General features: G+C 45.5%; 2 protein-coding genes across 7 annotated transcripts; both read left to right on the top strand.

Annotated features, from left to right (window-relative positions):
* The first annotated feature begins 980 nt into the window (after window positions 1-980).
* Window positions 981-6,402, top strand: LOC136514890 (NADP-dependent malic enzyme, chloroplastic). Its single transcript, XM_066508603.1, has 20 exons — window positions 981-1,140; window positions 1,321-1,601; window positions 2,641-2,761; window positions 2,856-2,930; window positions 3,056-3,207; window positions 3,302-3,407; window positions 3,477-3,542; window positions 3,658-3,753; window positions 3,844-3,915; window positions 4,001-4,084; window positions 4,216-4,314; window positions 4,479-4,526; window positions 4,621-4,674; window positions 4,763-4,861; window positions 4,990-5,079; window positions 5,169-5,246; window positions 5,506-5,580; window positions 5,692-5,782; window positions 5,880-6,008; window positions 6,118-6,402. The coding sequence occupies exons 1-20, from the start codon at window positions 1,102-1,104 to the stop codon at window positions 6,204-6,206; spliced, it is 1,944 nt and encodes a 647-aa protein (XP_066364700.1). The 5' UTR covers window positions 981-1,101; the 3' UTR covers window positions 6,207-6,402.
* A 1,541-nt stretch (window positions 6,403-7,943) lies between these two features.
* On the top strand, window positions 7,944-13,026 carry LOC136517557 (protein DEHYDRATION-INDUCED 19 homolog 2-like). Of its 6 annotated transcripts, none has more exons than XM_066511155.1 (6): window positions 7,944-8,330; window positions 8,454-8,617; window positions 10,890-10,969; window positions 11,403-11,741; window positions 12,031-12,089; window positions 12,550-13,026. In XM_066511155.1, exons 1-5 carry the CDS (start codon window positions 8,237-8,239, stop codon window positions 12,056-12,058), a joined length of 705 nt encoding a protein of 234 aa, XP_066367252.1. In that variant the 5' UTR covers window positions 7,944-8,236; the 3' UTR covers window positions 12,059-12,089; window positions 12,550-13,026. The 6 variants fall into 6 exon arrangements, with proteins under 6 accessions (XP_066367252.1, XP_066367251.1, XP_066367254.1 ...); XM_066511158.1 differs by having other exon boundaries at window positions 7,948-8,330; window positions 11,403-11,669; XM_066511154.1 differs by having other exon boundaries at window positions 12,031-13,026.
* The last annotated feature ends 2,463 nt before the right edge of the window (window positions 13,027-15,489 follow it).

Below are 15,489 nucleotides of genomic sequence, written 5' to 3'. Positions count from 1 at the left end.
TTTATAGAGGTGAGCGTCCGAGTCTATAGTGTGTGCTTTTGAGTAAAAAAATAACAAGTTAAGTACATGTTCAGTAAAATATAAAATATAATAAAAGATGAGTACATATGTAATAAAACCTAAATTTCATTAAACGTATTCTATCTCTACTATAATGGATCAGTCGAAATTATACTAGGTCCCCCCACGAAAACGTTCCCCGCTGAGAGCCTCTGACCATCCTGTCGTCCCGTATCTGGATGGTGGGTGTTGTACCCGTTGCCGCCGTCGTGCGGTATTGTCTTGTTCATGCGGTATGGCGCTGGGTTGGCTTCTGACCGGACCGAGGTGACCGCCGTCACATCGGTCCTTGCGGTGCTTGCCTTCGTCAGATTGGGCGCGTCACGCGGGGCTCAACCTTTCCCTGTCTCTGCTAGAGGTCGTGACAGGAAAGAGGTTGCGTACTTGAGCATCACGTGGCTCGTGCTGGAAAAAGGGATCGTGATCGCCCTCGGTCTTAGCGTACGGCCTGTTCTGCTCGGCTTTTGCTAAGCCTCGGTAGTTCGGGGCTTTGCTAGCTGCTGTGTTACGAACCATACGGCCCGCTAGCTAATTGGTGTCCTGAGACATCCGGGGTTACGACCCTACCAGACTGGTCTATAATTATAATTAGATTAATAATAACGCTGCAGTGCAGCTACCGCAGCCGACTAACCCACAGCACGACGTGTACTGGGCCAACCAGGCAAGGTCGCAAGGTTCAGCGAACAATCATCCCGTCGGCTAAAACGGGGGAACAACCCCGTCAATACCCAAGGTCACGGTGCGCAGCAGGCAACCAGCCCGCAGGCCGCAGCGGCTTCTCTCCCGAATTAAAATACCCTCCCTCTCCCAGCTCGACCCCACCGCGGCCCCCGCGTCCACGTGCGCGGTACACGCGGAAACTACAACGCGCACCGCCCCGAGCCGAGGCCCCCTTTTTGTACCCCTCGCCACCCGGCCGCATTCCCCTCTCCACGCTGCCAGCTCCGAGTCCGAAGAGGGAGGAGGAGGCCGCCAGTTGCCACTGCCGCGCCGCTCCCGCCTCCCTCTCTCCCTCCACCCGCCGAACTCGACGCCACCATGATCTCCGCGCGCACCGCCGCGTCCCCCGCCTCCCCGGTACGTTCCACGAGCGGCCTAACCACCCTTCTACTGCACCTTCCCTCCGCTAGTGATTCCCGGTGCTCCGCGCGCCGGGCATCGCAATTGCGGGCTACTCTCCTCGTCCAGCCAGTCAAAGTTGCCACCACCTGACCAGTTGAGCTTGTGTGTGCGTGTGTGTCTGTTTATTCTCCGCAGTGGAAGCGGGGAGGACGAAGCGAGGGCGGCGGCGGCAGCTGCGATGGATGCCGGACCTACAGGAATACCTTGCGGAGGAGCGCCGCGGCGGTGAAGGTGCGCGCCGTGCCGCCGAGGCGGGTGGAGGCGGTTGCGATGGGCTCCGCCGCGGAGACGGAGAAGGAGAAGGAGCAGGAGGAGGTGGAGGCGACCGCGGCCGGCGTCGTCGTCGAGGACCACTACGGCGAGGACGGGGCCGCCGAGGAGGTGCCCATCATGCCCTGGGCCTTCTCCGTCGCAAGGTGAGCCGGCGAGTCGCGGCAGGGGTGTGAATTCGGGAATTAAATTGGATCTGGGTGGGTGGGCTGGCGGAGGTCTCGATGCGCCGCCGATATGGGTTTTGTTTTGTGCTGGTTTGCTTCGTCCGGGGTTGGTACGCGGTTTCGTCCGCGTGATGCTGACGTGTCTAGGAGCCTAGATGCTTGGGGCTCTGGCTGTCTAGCTCTACCATATACATACTGGTTCTAATTCTACTACTGCTTGCTTGCGTCTAGTCAAATCTAATTGCTTGTTCTTATAAAAAAAAACTAATTGCCTGTTCTATTATTAGTGCACGCGTGCATGACTAGCTGCACCGAAGGCAACTTTACCATTTAATTTGCCTTTTATTTTTAGTTTCATTTCAATAATAATTTATCGAAACGTGCTTCAGCTTAACTAAGAAGCTCCCGCCTGATATGGCCTAGATTTGTTAAATCACCATATGTCACATGGGAGTTTCTAGCAAGTTTCATTTTCGGAATGTTTTTTTGGCGGTGTTGTAGAATTCTGAATTCGGAATGTTTTTTTGGCGGTGTTGTGGAATTCCGAATGGAATGTTTATATTTTTTTTGGCGTTGTTGTAGAATTCTGAATCGGGTTGGTGTCACAAATGAACTCATGCTGAGTTAGGTCCAGAGTTGTTGAGCAAAGCCAGGAATTGTCTGCTTTGCTTTGGGGTTTTCCTGTTTCATGCAAGTATATTCTAAGCTGGCCCACAGCGATATGAATTTGTCTGGTTTCTGCCGCTACCCCTTCGACAGTGAAATATGATGGAAATTGATACTAAGTTGCAACTATATTATGGTAATATATTACCAAATCAAATTTGTCACGTAATCTACTGTGAATGATGCATCAATATGACCATGTCACCCAAAGAAAGGAAAAATATCTGGGCTCTAGAATGTTCACTGCTGGATGCAAAGCCTTTCTTTGAATCTACGACCATAATTCTTTCCAATAAATAAGTTTCCTTTACTTGGTTGAAAAATATGCTGACGTGTCTTATTTCTACATCAGCGGTTACACCCTCTTGAGGGATCCACACCACAACAAGGGTCTTGCTTTCACGGAGAAGGAGAGGGATGCACACCACTTGCGTGGGCTGCTTCCTCCTGCAGTTGTGTCTCAGGAACTCCAAGTATGGAGCACAATACTGGCTAGAACAGTATCTGTTGTTATGCTGACCTTTCTTTTTTCTTTTTATACTGAAGATCACTTTAATGTATATGTAGGTTAAGAAGATCATGCACAACCTGCGGCAGTACCAGGTCCCTTTGCAGCGCTATATGGCCATGATGGACCTTCAGGTAACCCCAGTTTATCCTTTCTACTCTTATATGAAAGCTTGAGACGGCCAGCATAATTGATATGAGATGTTCAGTTAGAATGAATGGTTGGTTGCATCATTGGGCTTAACACCTCCTGTTTTCAGGAGAGGAACGAAAGGCTTTTCTACAAGCTTTTAATTGATAATGTAGAGGAGCTGCTTCCTGTGGTTTACACACCAACTGTAGGTGAGGCCTGCCAGAAGTATGGATCCATCTTTCGACAACCACAGGGTCTGTATGTCAGCCTGAGGGACAAGTATGTGTGCCTATATTTGCTTGAACTTTACAATAATATATAGCTGTCTACCATCTACCTATTTGATCTGGACTGACCGCGAGGTGCATTCCAGGGGGGAGGTCCTAGAAGTTCTAAGGAACTGGCCACATAGGAACATTGAAGTTATCTGTGTTACTGATGGTGAGCGAATCTTGGGACTTGGAGATTTGGGTTCTCAGGTATGATTGTCTCATTAGTTGCTTATTACTTGAGGGCCTTTGCTTATATTATACTGAATCCTTCTATAGGGAATGGGAATTCCTGTAGGCAAACTTGCTCTATACACTGCTCTTGGAGGAGTTCGTCCATCAGCTGTAAGCGATCATATCTTTTCTGTCCCCTTTTTGGTTGCATCTCTTGTAATGGTCCTGTATGTTTGGTACCAACAAACAAGTTATCTCAATTGGTGAATTCTAAATTACGTTGCAGTGTTTGCCTATCACAATTGATGTTGGCACAAATAATGAGAAACTGCTTAATGATGAGTTCTACATTGGACTCCGGCAAAAACGTGCAACTGGCGAGGTATGTAGTTGTGTCGAGATTGCTGGGAGTTAGGAATTGGCAAAATATGTGACACTTGAGATCTTATCTGTGCATTTTCCTTAATGGCAGGAGTATCATGAGCTTATTGAAGAGTTCATGGCTGCTGTTAAGCAAATCTACGGTGAGAAAGTCCTCATTCAGGTGAGTTGGACTCAACATTGTACTTTTGCTATGCCGGATCAATTTACTCTTTATCGCAAAATGTAACGCTGTATACTTTGGACAGTTCGAGGACTTCGCCAACCATAATGCTTTTGATTTGCTTTCCAAATATAGGAAGAGCCATCTTGTTTTCAATGATGATATCCAGGTAAATGGAACCACCCATGGTGTTTTTATTTTTACTGATACCAGGGGGCAACCTTAATTAATTGAGATCATTATCCTTCAGTTTATTGCCTTTTGTGATTGGTACCGATTTGGAAATATGAATGTTTGCAGGGCACAGCATCAGTGGTCCTTGCAGGTGTGTTAGCAGCACTCAATGTGGTTGGTGGGACCCTGGCAGAGCACACTTATTTATTCCTTGGTGCTGGGGAGGTTTGTTAGAACATCTCTTGGCAAACTGTTATTTTTTTTGTCACCCAACTGTCGAAGCATACTATGTACTAGTATCTTTTGAAATGGGATTGTGACCGTTAGTAAGATTCTTGTCGAGGAAAGTAGACCGATCGATAAGATTCTGATAATGTATTTGATTTCAGGCTGGAACTGGTATTGCAGAACTCATTGCTCTTGAGATTTCAAAACAGGTAACTAGCTACATACTTTTAGTATCTGAATGTGTGGTAGGTTTCTTTTGTCCTAGTTCTTACTCTAACATGTACTGGTCGGATCGATTTATAGACGAAGGCTCCAATTGAAGAGTGCCGCAAGAAGGTTTGGCTGGTGGACTCAAAGGTGTGTAACCAAAGGAAAATGCACTGTTGCTAGTACAATGTTTGCTCACCTGTTTATCTGACATCCTAACACGATATTTTGTATACAGGGTTTGATTGTTGACTCTCGGAAAAACTCCCTTCAGTCATTCAAAAAACCTTGGGCACATGAGCATGAGCCCTTGACAACCTTGTATGATGCTGTTCAGGTAGTCACGCTCATGTGCATTTAATATTGTACTTCAGTTCATTAGCAGCTGCTGCCTTCACTTAAAGCTGTCCTGTTTGTGCTGTTTTCAAAGAAAAGAATTTACTAACCTTTCGTCATATCCTCCAGTCCATCAAACCTACAGTTCTGATTGGGACATCTGGAGTTGGAAGAACATTCACAAAAGAAGTTGTTGAGGCCATGGCTTCCTTCAATGAGGTAATTTTTTTTTCTTTCTTCTGACATTGTTTGGTGGTATATTGTGAGGATGGAAAGCTAACCTCTGATTTTGCTAATTATAAATGCAGAGGCCTATCATCTTTTCACTGTCAAATCCAACCTCACATTCTGAATGTACTGCTGAAGAAGCATATAACTGGACTCAGGTGAACCGTCTAATCATCTCTTGCAGAGTTTGATCTGCAAATTGGTCCACTTGAGTCAAAACATTTGGCATTTTTTGCACTGTCTGGCTACCATTTTGAATGTAGCCATCACTAGAACCTGTGCTCAGTTTCCTGTTTATTAAAATGTGATCTAATTGGACAAAAAAAAAAGGAAGTGGCTGATTTCTAGAAAGAAACTTGTGGGGTCTGTACTCTGTAGTTTGCAACTCATATCTCTTTATTTGCACTCTATGTTCAGGGTCGTGCAATATTTGCCAGTGGCAGTCCATTTGACCCTGTGGAGTACGATGGGAAGATTTTTGTACCTGGGCAGGTAGAACTTGTTTTTAATTTTAAATCCTACTAGGCAATGCAATCTTGCTGGTGTAAACACCCGCAAAACATAAGTTGTTTATTGCTAACTCAACTGTGCTATTTACAACAGGCGAACAATGCCTACATTTTCCCTGGATTCGGCCTCGGTCTTGTTATTTCTGGAGCCATCCGTGTCCACGAGGACATGCTTCTTGCCGCCTGTAAGTAGCTCCAAACGGAAACTGTTGGGCATAAAAAATCGTTTTTCATACCTTGATGAGACTACGGACCAATCTCATGTTTCATCCATTCAAACAGCGGAAGCACTAGCTGCTCAGGCCACGCAGGAGAACTTTGACAAGGGATCGATCTTCCCACCCTTCACCAACATTAGAAAGATCTCTGCGCACATTGCTGCAGCCGTGGCTGCAAAAGCTTATGAACTTGGTACACGTCCTCTGTTTTGCTTTGCAGACACCATTCCACATCTTGATCTTGGCATTCACCACCAAGTCTCATACATGCCTGATCTGACATCATCAACTTCCCTCTGCAGGTTTGGCGACACGTCTGCCTCCCCCCAGAGACCTGGTGAAATATGCAGAGAGCTGCATGTACACTCCTGTCTACCGTAACTACCGGTAGTGCTGCTGGGATCAATTTTGCAGTAATAAAATCTATCAACGCAGATGATACTGCAATGTTGTAGTTATTGTTGTTTGTTGTCCCTGCTGCTAAACTACCCTTGCTGCTGGTGGACACTGTACCTGTCTATGCATATATGATATGTTGTAACCTTATGAAAGGAAACAATCTTGTGTGACAATGTTTGTTATTCTTTCGCTCACGTATGATGATCTGTTAAAGTGGCTGAAAGAGATATCGCCGTGAAAACAAATTAAGATGGCCAAATTTAAGGAAACCGAAGAATTCTGCAAGTTAGCTCAAAGCCTGAGCCTGCAGCAGTCAGCACAAACGAATTGTTACAAGTGATCTTTCTGGTTAATGGTTATATGCTGCAAGCGAAGCCTGAGATAAGAAAAACAAAATCTACTCATGCTAATCTCAGTGAAGAGTTTCATGACACAATTATTAAGATTACCACATCTACTTTTATGTTGGTAACTGTGATAGGGGATCAAAGTCTATGAAACTCACTCTCTATCTCTTTTCATAAATAAGCTGTCAAGTCAACTTGTTGAGTGTCATTGTATTAAATGAGTTGGGCCAGGCCAAAAAATCAGGCCTCGCGCTGGGCTACCGGGCTGCGAGCTGCATGCTCATGTATAGTTGGGGATAGGGCAAATCAAATAGCAAAGCATCTAAAAATCTCTTTCATGAAAATGAGAAGATCTTGATTGACAACAAAATACTCAATCAACCACCTTTAGTACACATCCTGTAAATCTTATAGATTAAGGAGTTTGGAAGGGAAAAAAATGGTCGTACACAGAGTGGCAGAGCCAAAGCCATAGGCACCAGTTGAGCATACGGCTGCAAAGGGTGCGGGTCGGGGCAACCCTTTAGCTGCCCCGTTGTAATCAGTGTTAGGATCAGGGTCGAACCGCACCTTTTAATTTCCCTACTCCAATGGCCCACGGGTGAACCGCCCCTTTTATTTTCCCTTGGCTCCATAGACCCAGAGAGCAATGCAAGCATTTGTTTAACTTTATAATCAATTGGGGCTAGGCGATAGTAAGAGTGACATGAAAGCGGAGGGTTGACCTGAGGGTCATTTCGGATGGATAGGGTTAGTGATCCTTTTGCCCCTTTTCTACTTAGAGTCGATCCAATTCGATCCACCCGCTAATTTGAGGAGCGGGCCGTGTTCCCAAGCGGTTCAAACTAAACCCCTTGCAGCCCTAGTTAAGCAGTTGGAGCACCGAGCACTGTGTCAGTATGTGTGGGGCATGGGGCTGCCCCTGGCCACTGGCTAGCGGCGGGGTGGTGGTTGCGGAGTCGGCAATTCGTAGACGCTGAGGGTAGGGACAAACAGGGAAGGGGGTGCGAGTGGAGGACGGAAGGAGCGGAAACTTGTATGCATTGTGAACACCGACGACCTAACGTCTAGAGTTTAGACAACATGGGCTGAAAAAGCACGTGGGCTTCAGAAAAGTCACAAAGGGAAGAAGGATATGTAGGTTAGTCGGTGTTTAGTGACTTTTGATTTTTAAAGAGCTTTTTTTATCGAACTGTCAATAAGATTTTTGTTATATAAAAAAAATCAAAATAAAGAGTTGTTCTACAAAGCTGATGAAAATGCTTACAGCGTGTCTGACAGGAAAAATCTGCTTGGCTGGCTGCACAGCCACACCCGAAAAAGGGGTTTAAATCAGAAGCAAACGGGCCCATTAGCGGTAGTTATGCCGTGCCCCACACTCAGCCCTACGACTCACCGTGCACAAGGTTCACCCTGGTTGGCACGTCATTCGCTCATCACTCCCACCGCCCACCGGCCTGAAGCCAACACCATCAGTCCACCACACACGCGCACACGCACACGCACACGCACGGCCGTTGAGAGAGAGACGCAGGAGCACTGAGGAAAAGGAGGCCCGGACCAGACCACCGACGGACAAAACCATCACCAACACCGCCCTCTAAAGCGGGAGAAGCAGTGAGGAAGGAAGGAGAGGGAGGAGGGGAGCCGGCCTAGGTTTCGGTCCCCCGCAGCCATGGACGCCGCCGACGTGTGGGGCCGCTCGTCGTCCTCGTCTTCTTCCGCCGCCGCCGCCGCCGCCGCCGCGAGGCGCCTGCAGGCGCGCTACGGTACGTACGCCCGGCACGATCGTTTTCATTCCCGGTTCTGGTTCGTTTTGATTCGATTTTTTTTTTCACGCGGCTGGTTTTGATGGGCGGTGTCTATGCGCGGCGCGCTGGTGCCGCGCGCAGATCTGTACATGGGGTTCGACGACGCGGACGCCGGCGGGGACGAGGTGACGGACCCGCGCGGCGGGGCGGAGCCCTACAACTGCCCCTTCTGCGACGAGGACTTCGACTTCGTCAGCCTCTGCTGTCACATCGACGACGAGCATGCCGTTGAGGCTAAGAGCGGGGTACGTACGTTGCTTTCACTTGTTCCTGGCCCAATTCTTATCATCTGATGAAGTGATGATGTCTGCCATCGGTACAACTACGCATTTCTAGGCATGCTTCTTCCCCCCTTTGCAATTCGCAATTGTCATGGTTAAATGGAGGTTGCAGGTTAAAGTGGTTGGAACCATCTCTTAGCTTTCATGTCTGCTGTGGAAAATCAGACCTTTGGATGCTAATATGACGCCTGATTCTTCTCCCCTCCACCTTTTTTTTCCCCTGAGGTAGTTTGGGACCAACATATAGAAAAAAAATATATAATTTCTTACTCTGTGGGTTGTCTTGTTTCTGGAGGGGTTGTCATGGAATGGAACAAATAGAGCATTGTTGGTTGGAATTGTGGGATGTGGTTACTTATGGGGTTGAGGTAGGTGTGTTTATGTGCTGGATTAGAGGAATCATATATGGAATGATTTTGTGTGTTTGTTGGGAAAGTGATGTTGGAAATAATCCTTTGTGTGTTGGTGCATGCTAGTGTCTAGGTGCATAGCATTTACTTTAGCTAATTTTCAGCATGGAGTAATAGGCTGATTAGTTGGGTAATCTTCTGCATTAATTAGGAGGCTATCACAGCCTGATTTGTAGCTCACGTTGGCTATATTAGTAGAAGAGAAAAAAACAGAAAAGGCTAAGTCATTCCAGCCACCAAATCCACTTGTGCTTGTGTGTGTTCTTTCTGTGTGAGCTCATGGGTGTCCTGTTAGAGGCATATTTGCCTTTCAAGTGGCTGTTTTGAACTTTTGATTTGGGCTGCACTGAGAGGGTTTTAGTTTTATCTGATGGGTTAGTTGAACTTTTGTCTTTTGGGTTGGGTTAGGTGTAACATTTGTTGCTTGTGCTGGAAGTTTCCCATACAATCCTTTTACCTGACAATCTTTCTTGTTGTAATTTGCTAATTATGACTGTGCTTGAAAATGAACCAATGAAATACTAGTAGGTAATCTGTTATTCTTGTTTGCGTTTAAGATTAGCTGCTTCATTTGTTGGTATCTTCTGTTAGCACCCATATCAGCATAAGCCAAATTTCAGCGAAACGAACAGGGCCATTGATGTTGAAGTTGAAGTACTGATACGGATGATTTTTGGGTTTGTGCTAGGATTTCTTGTGGCTTTTAGTTTGGAGCTGAAGGATTGTACTACTTTCTTTGCAGCTGATGACCATTCTATCTTGTGTGCCATTTCATATCACTTTCGTCGAATCATTTAATCTGGCCATTTTCTTTCATGAAATGTCCCAATAAGACTGTTGTAAAACTCTGACTTGGTAATTAATTTGGTGATTGATTTGTTTTTCATGAACGAATGCTTGTTATTTATTGTCCACAAGAACCAACAAAACAGATTAATCCATCTGGACTTGGGTACAAGGATAGAATATAAATATCTTTTGGGAAACTAGATTCAGATATGTAGGATTACATATTGCACACCTTGTAGAACCATAATTTAACAGTCATTTTTATATCGCTAGTATAAGTGTTTTGTCAGTATATTAAATGGTAACTGGCCAATGGAATTAGAAGCAGGAAGGCCTTGTGCATTTTTTTTTATCTAGATGCTGTTTGTGCCTCTGGCCTATCTGTGTTCAAGCCTTAGTGGGCAAATACTCACCTTACCTATCTTGGAGATATGAATATATAGCTTAGTCATTGGGTTCTTACCATTTTCTGCCAAGCTTTTAGTAGGGTAGTGTTTACTACCCTGGCTTTGCTTGTCCTTGCAGAAGTACAAAACTAATTAGGACGAACCACTGCAAAATGTGATTGACATAGATCTCACACATTTCTTCAACATTGCCCAAACATTGGTGTCATTTTCATCCCTTGTGTTAAGACAATATTTTCTAGCTCATTCGGGGTACTGTACTATCTAGAGTTTCTTCTTTGATGCCAAACCAATTGTTTGTCTCTGCTTGTAGAGACTTGAAGAAAACTTTGGTGCATTGTCATTTGCCTCTTGTCATTTCTGCCAGACTCATTGCTGTCTTCCAGCTCTTTATCCTTTACAGTATTTCTTTTCCATTTGATGAATCTATACTTTTTTAGGCTTGAAATCTTCTCTCTATTCTGAAGACTGCTGCAAACTTGTAACAGATGGATTAGTCACTTCTTTTCTTATTTCTTAGGGCATGATAGAAGCAGTGTTAGCTATTTAACCAGCTTTACAACTAAGATCATCCTATATAATAGATTTAGACAACAAAAACTTATGGAATTTGCTGAAATGCCCTTTCAGGTATGCCCCATCTGTGCTACAAGGGTTGGAATGGACTTGATAGGACATTTGACTATGCAGCATGGAAGTTATTTCAAGATATCCTTTACTATGCTGCTGTTGCTGATCACTTGCATTTTTATATTTTCAAAAAAAAAAAAAAACTCGACCGGGGGGTTAAGACTGCCCCTGCAGCATTTCAAATAAGGAGGACCTTCTCACCCGGCCGAGAAAACCCCCGAACCCCCGCCCCCACCCTTACACGGTGGCTTTCCGTCGCCCAAGTGAGAATTGGGCCGGTGCCCCCCCAGTGCTTTGGTTATGGGGACGGACGAGGGGATTTTTTTAACCTCAGCCTGAAATTCGCTCCCACGGGGAGTCGAACCCAGGACTAGAGGAGTGCCGCTGGGTCACCTAACCGTTTGAGCTAGGCGCCCTTTGGCATTTTTATATTTTCGCATTATACTACAGTTGAAGATACATAGGTATGTTGGAACAGAATATTCACATTGTTTTCCTTAATGAATAATACATGCAGCGCAGGCGCAGAGTCCAAAAAGTATCTACTGGGTCCCATTCTTTGTTATCTTTGTTGAGAAAGGACTTGAGAAATGGCAGTTTGCAGTCATTTCTCGGTGGATCATCCTTTGTATCCAATCCTCCTGTTGCAGCACCAGATCCATTTTTGTCATCTTTAATTTGTAGTTTGCCTGTGGCTGAACCATCCAAAGATTTACATTCCGACTCATCTGACAATAACTTTTTGCTAAATAAATTCCCAGATGAAAAGACTGTAGAGAGGTATGTCACCTCAAGCTTGTTCTTTCTGCTGCCTCACTCAGCTCCCCCTTTGCCACGATACCATTGTATCTGGTCAGTGTATGATAGCTCATAGTTTTCCACATTATGTCCAGTTCTCATTTTCTTTTGTGTTTGCGGATAATATAATCTTCTAATTGTGGTACTTCACTGTGAGAAACCAGTGCATATTTATGCCGTCCAAGCATGTTAAAAATATCATATCAAATAGCTTATTTGGTATTGTTTGTTTAATATGTTAGTAATTTATCCTTCATGGCTATATTGCTAACTTTCTCAGTGGATCACTATACACTCTTTATGATGCTAAGATCTGGTTTATGCTGATTGTCATGATTCTTAGGTCTATTTGGCACCGTTCAAAGAAATAGGTTGAAGATATTGTACTTCCGATGCCATAAGGTTGTATGCATTGATGATTGACATTTTTGCCCGCATGGCTCTGCTTTTTACCTAACAGCCATCATTATACCCATAATCCTGAAATGCGATTTTGCTTTATTGGCACTTCTTTCGCATGTTTTCAACTAGTGCTAACAAATGAAAAAAAAGGTTATGCTTGAAAATTGTAGCAGATCCTCTTCTAAGGGTTTGTTATGAGCTACATGCATGATTGCATCCACATGTTCTGTAGAGACTTACGAAATGAACAAACCTCGATTTTGCTTATCTGGTCATGCATAATGCCTTAGTTTCACAGTGCTAGTTCTAAATAGCCATCTTTGACTTGTGAGCTGAACAATATAATGAACATTTCAGGATGGTGTTTTAATGTTTCGTCTTGTGTACCAAATTTCCCCCTCATTCACTATATTTCTCTTTGGTGTTTATTCTTGATTAAATTGCTGTGGTGAATCTACAGAGCTGAACCATCATTATCGGAGAAGGATCAGAAGGAAAGGATTCAAAGGAGCAAATTCGTCCGTGGGCTTGTGCTCTCGACAATATTTGATGATGATAACTTGTAAAGGAGGTCATCAAACTTGATAACAGCATCACAATACAGTCAAGGAACACAAAGAGAATCATCTGCACTTAAGCAACCTTACTCTTGCTGCTGCTGCCGTGACCACACAAAGGTCCATCTAAGTTCATGTATGTACGGATGGAATATTTATGCATGTATGTATGTATGTATGTATGTTTATCTCCCTGCATTTGCCCTTAGTGCATCAGGGTGGTAGGGGGAGGAAGGTTGTAGTATTCCAAATTTCTGTGTCAAATAAATGAGGACACTGCCCTTGGGGTGGAATTGTGCATACAATATAAGAATAGGGAGCTACTCGCCATGATTTAGGATATTTTATTTAATTGTTGTAATAATATGCATTGTTTTATATGATGGTATCACAACCCATTTTTTTATGTAAAACTGTTCACTTTAGTCCCTTAATGTTCTGTCTTTTAAGTTCTGCCCGCTGTCATACAGATGTTTGGTACGTTTTACCATATATTTAAGAACTCTTGTAGTAATGGAGTTGCAACTGGATTCATCTTAGGTCATGTTTGGTTTAGCGGTGGGTGCGGGAATGGTAATGCACTCAGTTGTCGTGCTATCTGTTTATGGGAACTAAAAACGCTATTTGTTGTCGCGCTATTTGTTTAGGGGAACTAAAAACACTCTCTGTTCGCGTGCCCTTAAATCCGGCTTGATCCGCTTATTTTTTTATCTGGAATAGTGTTTTTCTCTCACAAATTCCTCCAGCATTCCTCCAAACCATCCAGATTCCTCTAGAATTTAGACAAGCGGGTTTGTGGACTACCTATTCTTATCTTCCATGGAGGAAGAAGACTTCTTAGCGTGGCTGCATTTGGGTAGGCTTGGTTGTCAAGGCGGCGCAGCGCCGGGCATTTCGAGGTTGAGTGTCGGGGCCATGGCTGCTGAAGTGCTGATGCCTTGGCAGTGGGAGTCGGTCTATGGGGGCCTTGGGCTCGGGCCTGTTAGGCCCTATTGCAGGAGCTGACGGTGGTTGACACAACAGTTGGATTGGAGGAGAATTTGGGTGCAGGTGTGGTGTAGGGACCGTGACGTCTAAGAGTAGGGATGAATTAGACAACTTAAAAATCTAACTCTAAACCTAACTCTAAACTATGGCCTTTTTTCTAACCCTAGCAAAACCTATGCAAAAGATAAACTATCTGTCAGGTTCATAAACCGGGGTCCCTCGCGGACCGGCTTCCCAACAAAGGCTCGGCCTAAGCAGACAATACACAACTCATGGGCCGGCCTCGGTATCTGAACAACAGGCCGAAAGGGCAATCCAATCACCGACCGGAAGGACAGGCCGAGGAGGAGCGACGTCCGTTTCTCTGACTCCAGCCCACCTCTCTGACCGGAACGCTCGCTTCGATCTCCGACCGGAAGGCTTGGCCAAAGCACTACTTTCGGCTCTGACCCCACGTCTCCGATCGGGGTACGCAAAAACCCTGCTCACTACTCTTCTCCGACTGGCGCAATCAGAGCCGACTGGGACCAACCGACCGGGGACGCCCGCTCGGAAAGGACCAGGGAACGAACGGAGAAAGCAAAGCAATGTGCATAAGTCAAACCACGGTACCAGAGACCATACCCTGTACACCTATAGAAATAGTGCTCTGCAACCTCCCTGACATAAACAGTGTTGTAGGCGTCAACATTTTCCCTACAATGTTGTGGGCGCCATTGACTCCCATACAGTAAGGCTCCCCCCATATGCCTCTGGGCATCGACAATGTTGTGGGCGTCGACATTTATCGTGCTGAGTGAACATGGTGAAACTCCTCACACGCCTCTGGGCATCAACAGTATAGCAGGTACCGACATCTGCCATACCCGAACAAAACGACGCAACCTCCCATGTGCATCCGACATCCAATAGTGTTGTGGGCGCCTACCATCATCCAATAGTGTTGTGGGCGCCTACCATCATCCTGTACTCGCCGACATGGGCAACAAGGCTTAGAAGCATACATACTCTCCCCCTCTCTCTCTTGTAAGGCCACCCCCTTCATCTATAAAAAGGGATGAGCTCTCTCCCAACATTCAAGTCATTCTAGATTGATTAGATCGATCAAGTTCACTAGTTCACAACCACAGAACCGCCAGGTTCGAACCTCAAGCACACGCTTGAACACTTAGCTCATAGCGGGGCTCCCATCACTCTCGGCTTTTCCGACCGGAGTCCGACCGGACCTCTTGTACCCTCCATCTTTTACCTTCTCGTTTGTAACCCCACTGCAAACTTCGACCACCTGGGCTCAGGAATAAAGTCACCGACCGACTCAAACTGGACGTAGGGCATGTCGCCAGAACTAGTATAAACCCTGTGTCATTGAGTGCTAGGCCACCTCCGATCACAACGCATGGCAAAACTATAAATATTTACTTGTTGGTCACTTTCTGCACCGACAGTTGGCGCCGTCCGTGGGGAAGACGTTGTACATTAGACAATTTTTGGTCATCGGATGGCCCACTTTTCCGCCACCTTCGCCATGGCGGGCTCAGGCGATACGACTCGCTTCGGCTCACTGGAGTTTCCCGCGCTACCACCGGTTGGGATGTGGGTTCCACCCTGTAAGGAAAATGGACCCTTGGCCCATTTACTTTGGATTTTGGTGTTTGATGACCAACACAACCAAATTGGACTAATGAATTTGCAAGTGTTTATTTTGTAGTTCAATAGGATGCAAGACGTAACTTGGACAAAGGCGACGTGGTGATTCGATGATCAACACCTCAAGCAAGACTTTAGGAGCACAAGAGAAGACCCAAGAGATCAAGCAAAGTCTAAGCATGAAGATTGGAACCAAGCCATATGCAAGA

Source organism: Miscanthus floridulus, chromosome 17 (genome assembly GCF_019320115.1).
Source record: "Miscanthus floridulus cultivar M001 chromosome 17, ASM1932011v1, whole genome shotgun sequence".
Classification (NCBI taxonomy): Eukaryota; Viridiplantae; Streptophyta; class Magnoliopsida; order Poales; family Poaceae; genus Miscanthus; species Miscanthus floridulus.
The sequence above is the reverse complement of the archived record's forward strand: the minus strand, read 5'-3'. Positions and strand labels throughout refer to the sequence as shown.

Excerpts from the sequence above, each read along its gene's own strand:
- LOC136514890 (XM_066508603.1), top strand. The coding sequence starts at position 1,102 with ATGATCTCCGCGCGCACCGCCGCGTCCCCCGCCTCCCCG. Across the intron at positions 3,208-3,301 it reads TATGTCAGCCTGAGGGACAA|GGGGGAGGTCCTAGAAGTTC; the intron begins GTATGTGTGCCT and ends GGTGCATTCCAG. Across the intron at positions 5,581-5,691 it reads AGATTTTTGTACCTGGGCAG|GCGAACAATGCCTACATTTT; the intron begins GTAGAACTTGTT and ends TATTTACAACAG.
- LOC136517557 (XM_066511153.1), top strand. The coding sequence starts at position 8,237 with ATGGACGCCGCCGACGTGTGGGGCCGCTCGTCGTCCTCGTCTTCTTCC. Across the intron at positions 8,331-8,453 it reads GCGCCTGCAGGCGCGCTACG|ATCTGTACATGGGGTTCGAC; the intron begins GTACGTACGCCC and ends TGCCGCGCGCAG. Across the intron at positions 8,618-10,889 it reads CCGTTGAGGCTAAGAGCGGG|GTATGCCCCATCTGTGCTAC; the intron begins GTACGTACGTTG and ends ATGCCCTTTCAG.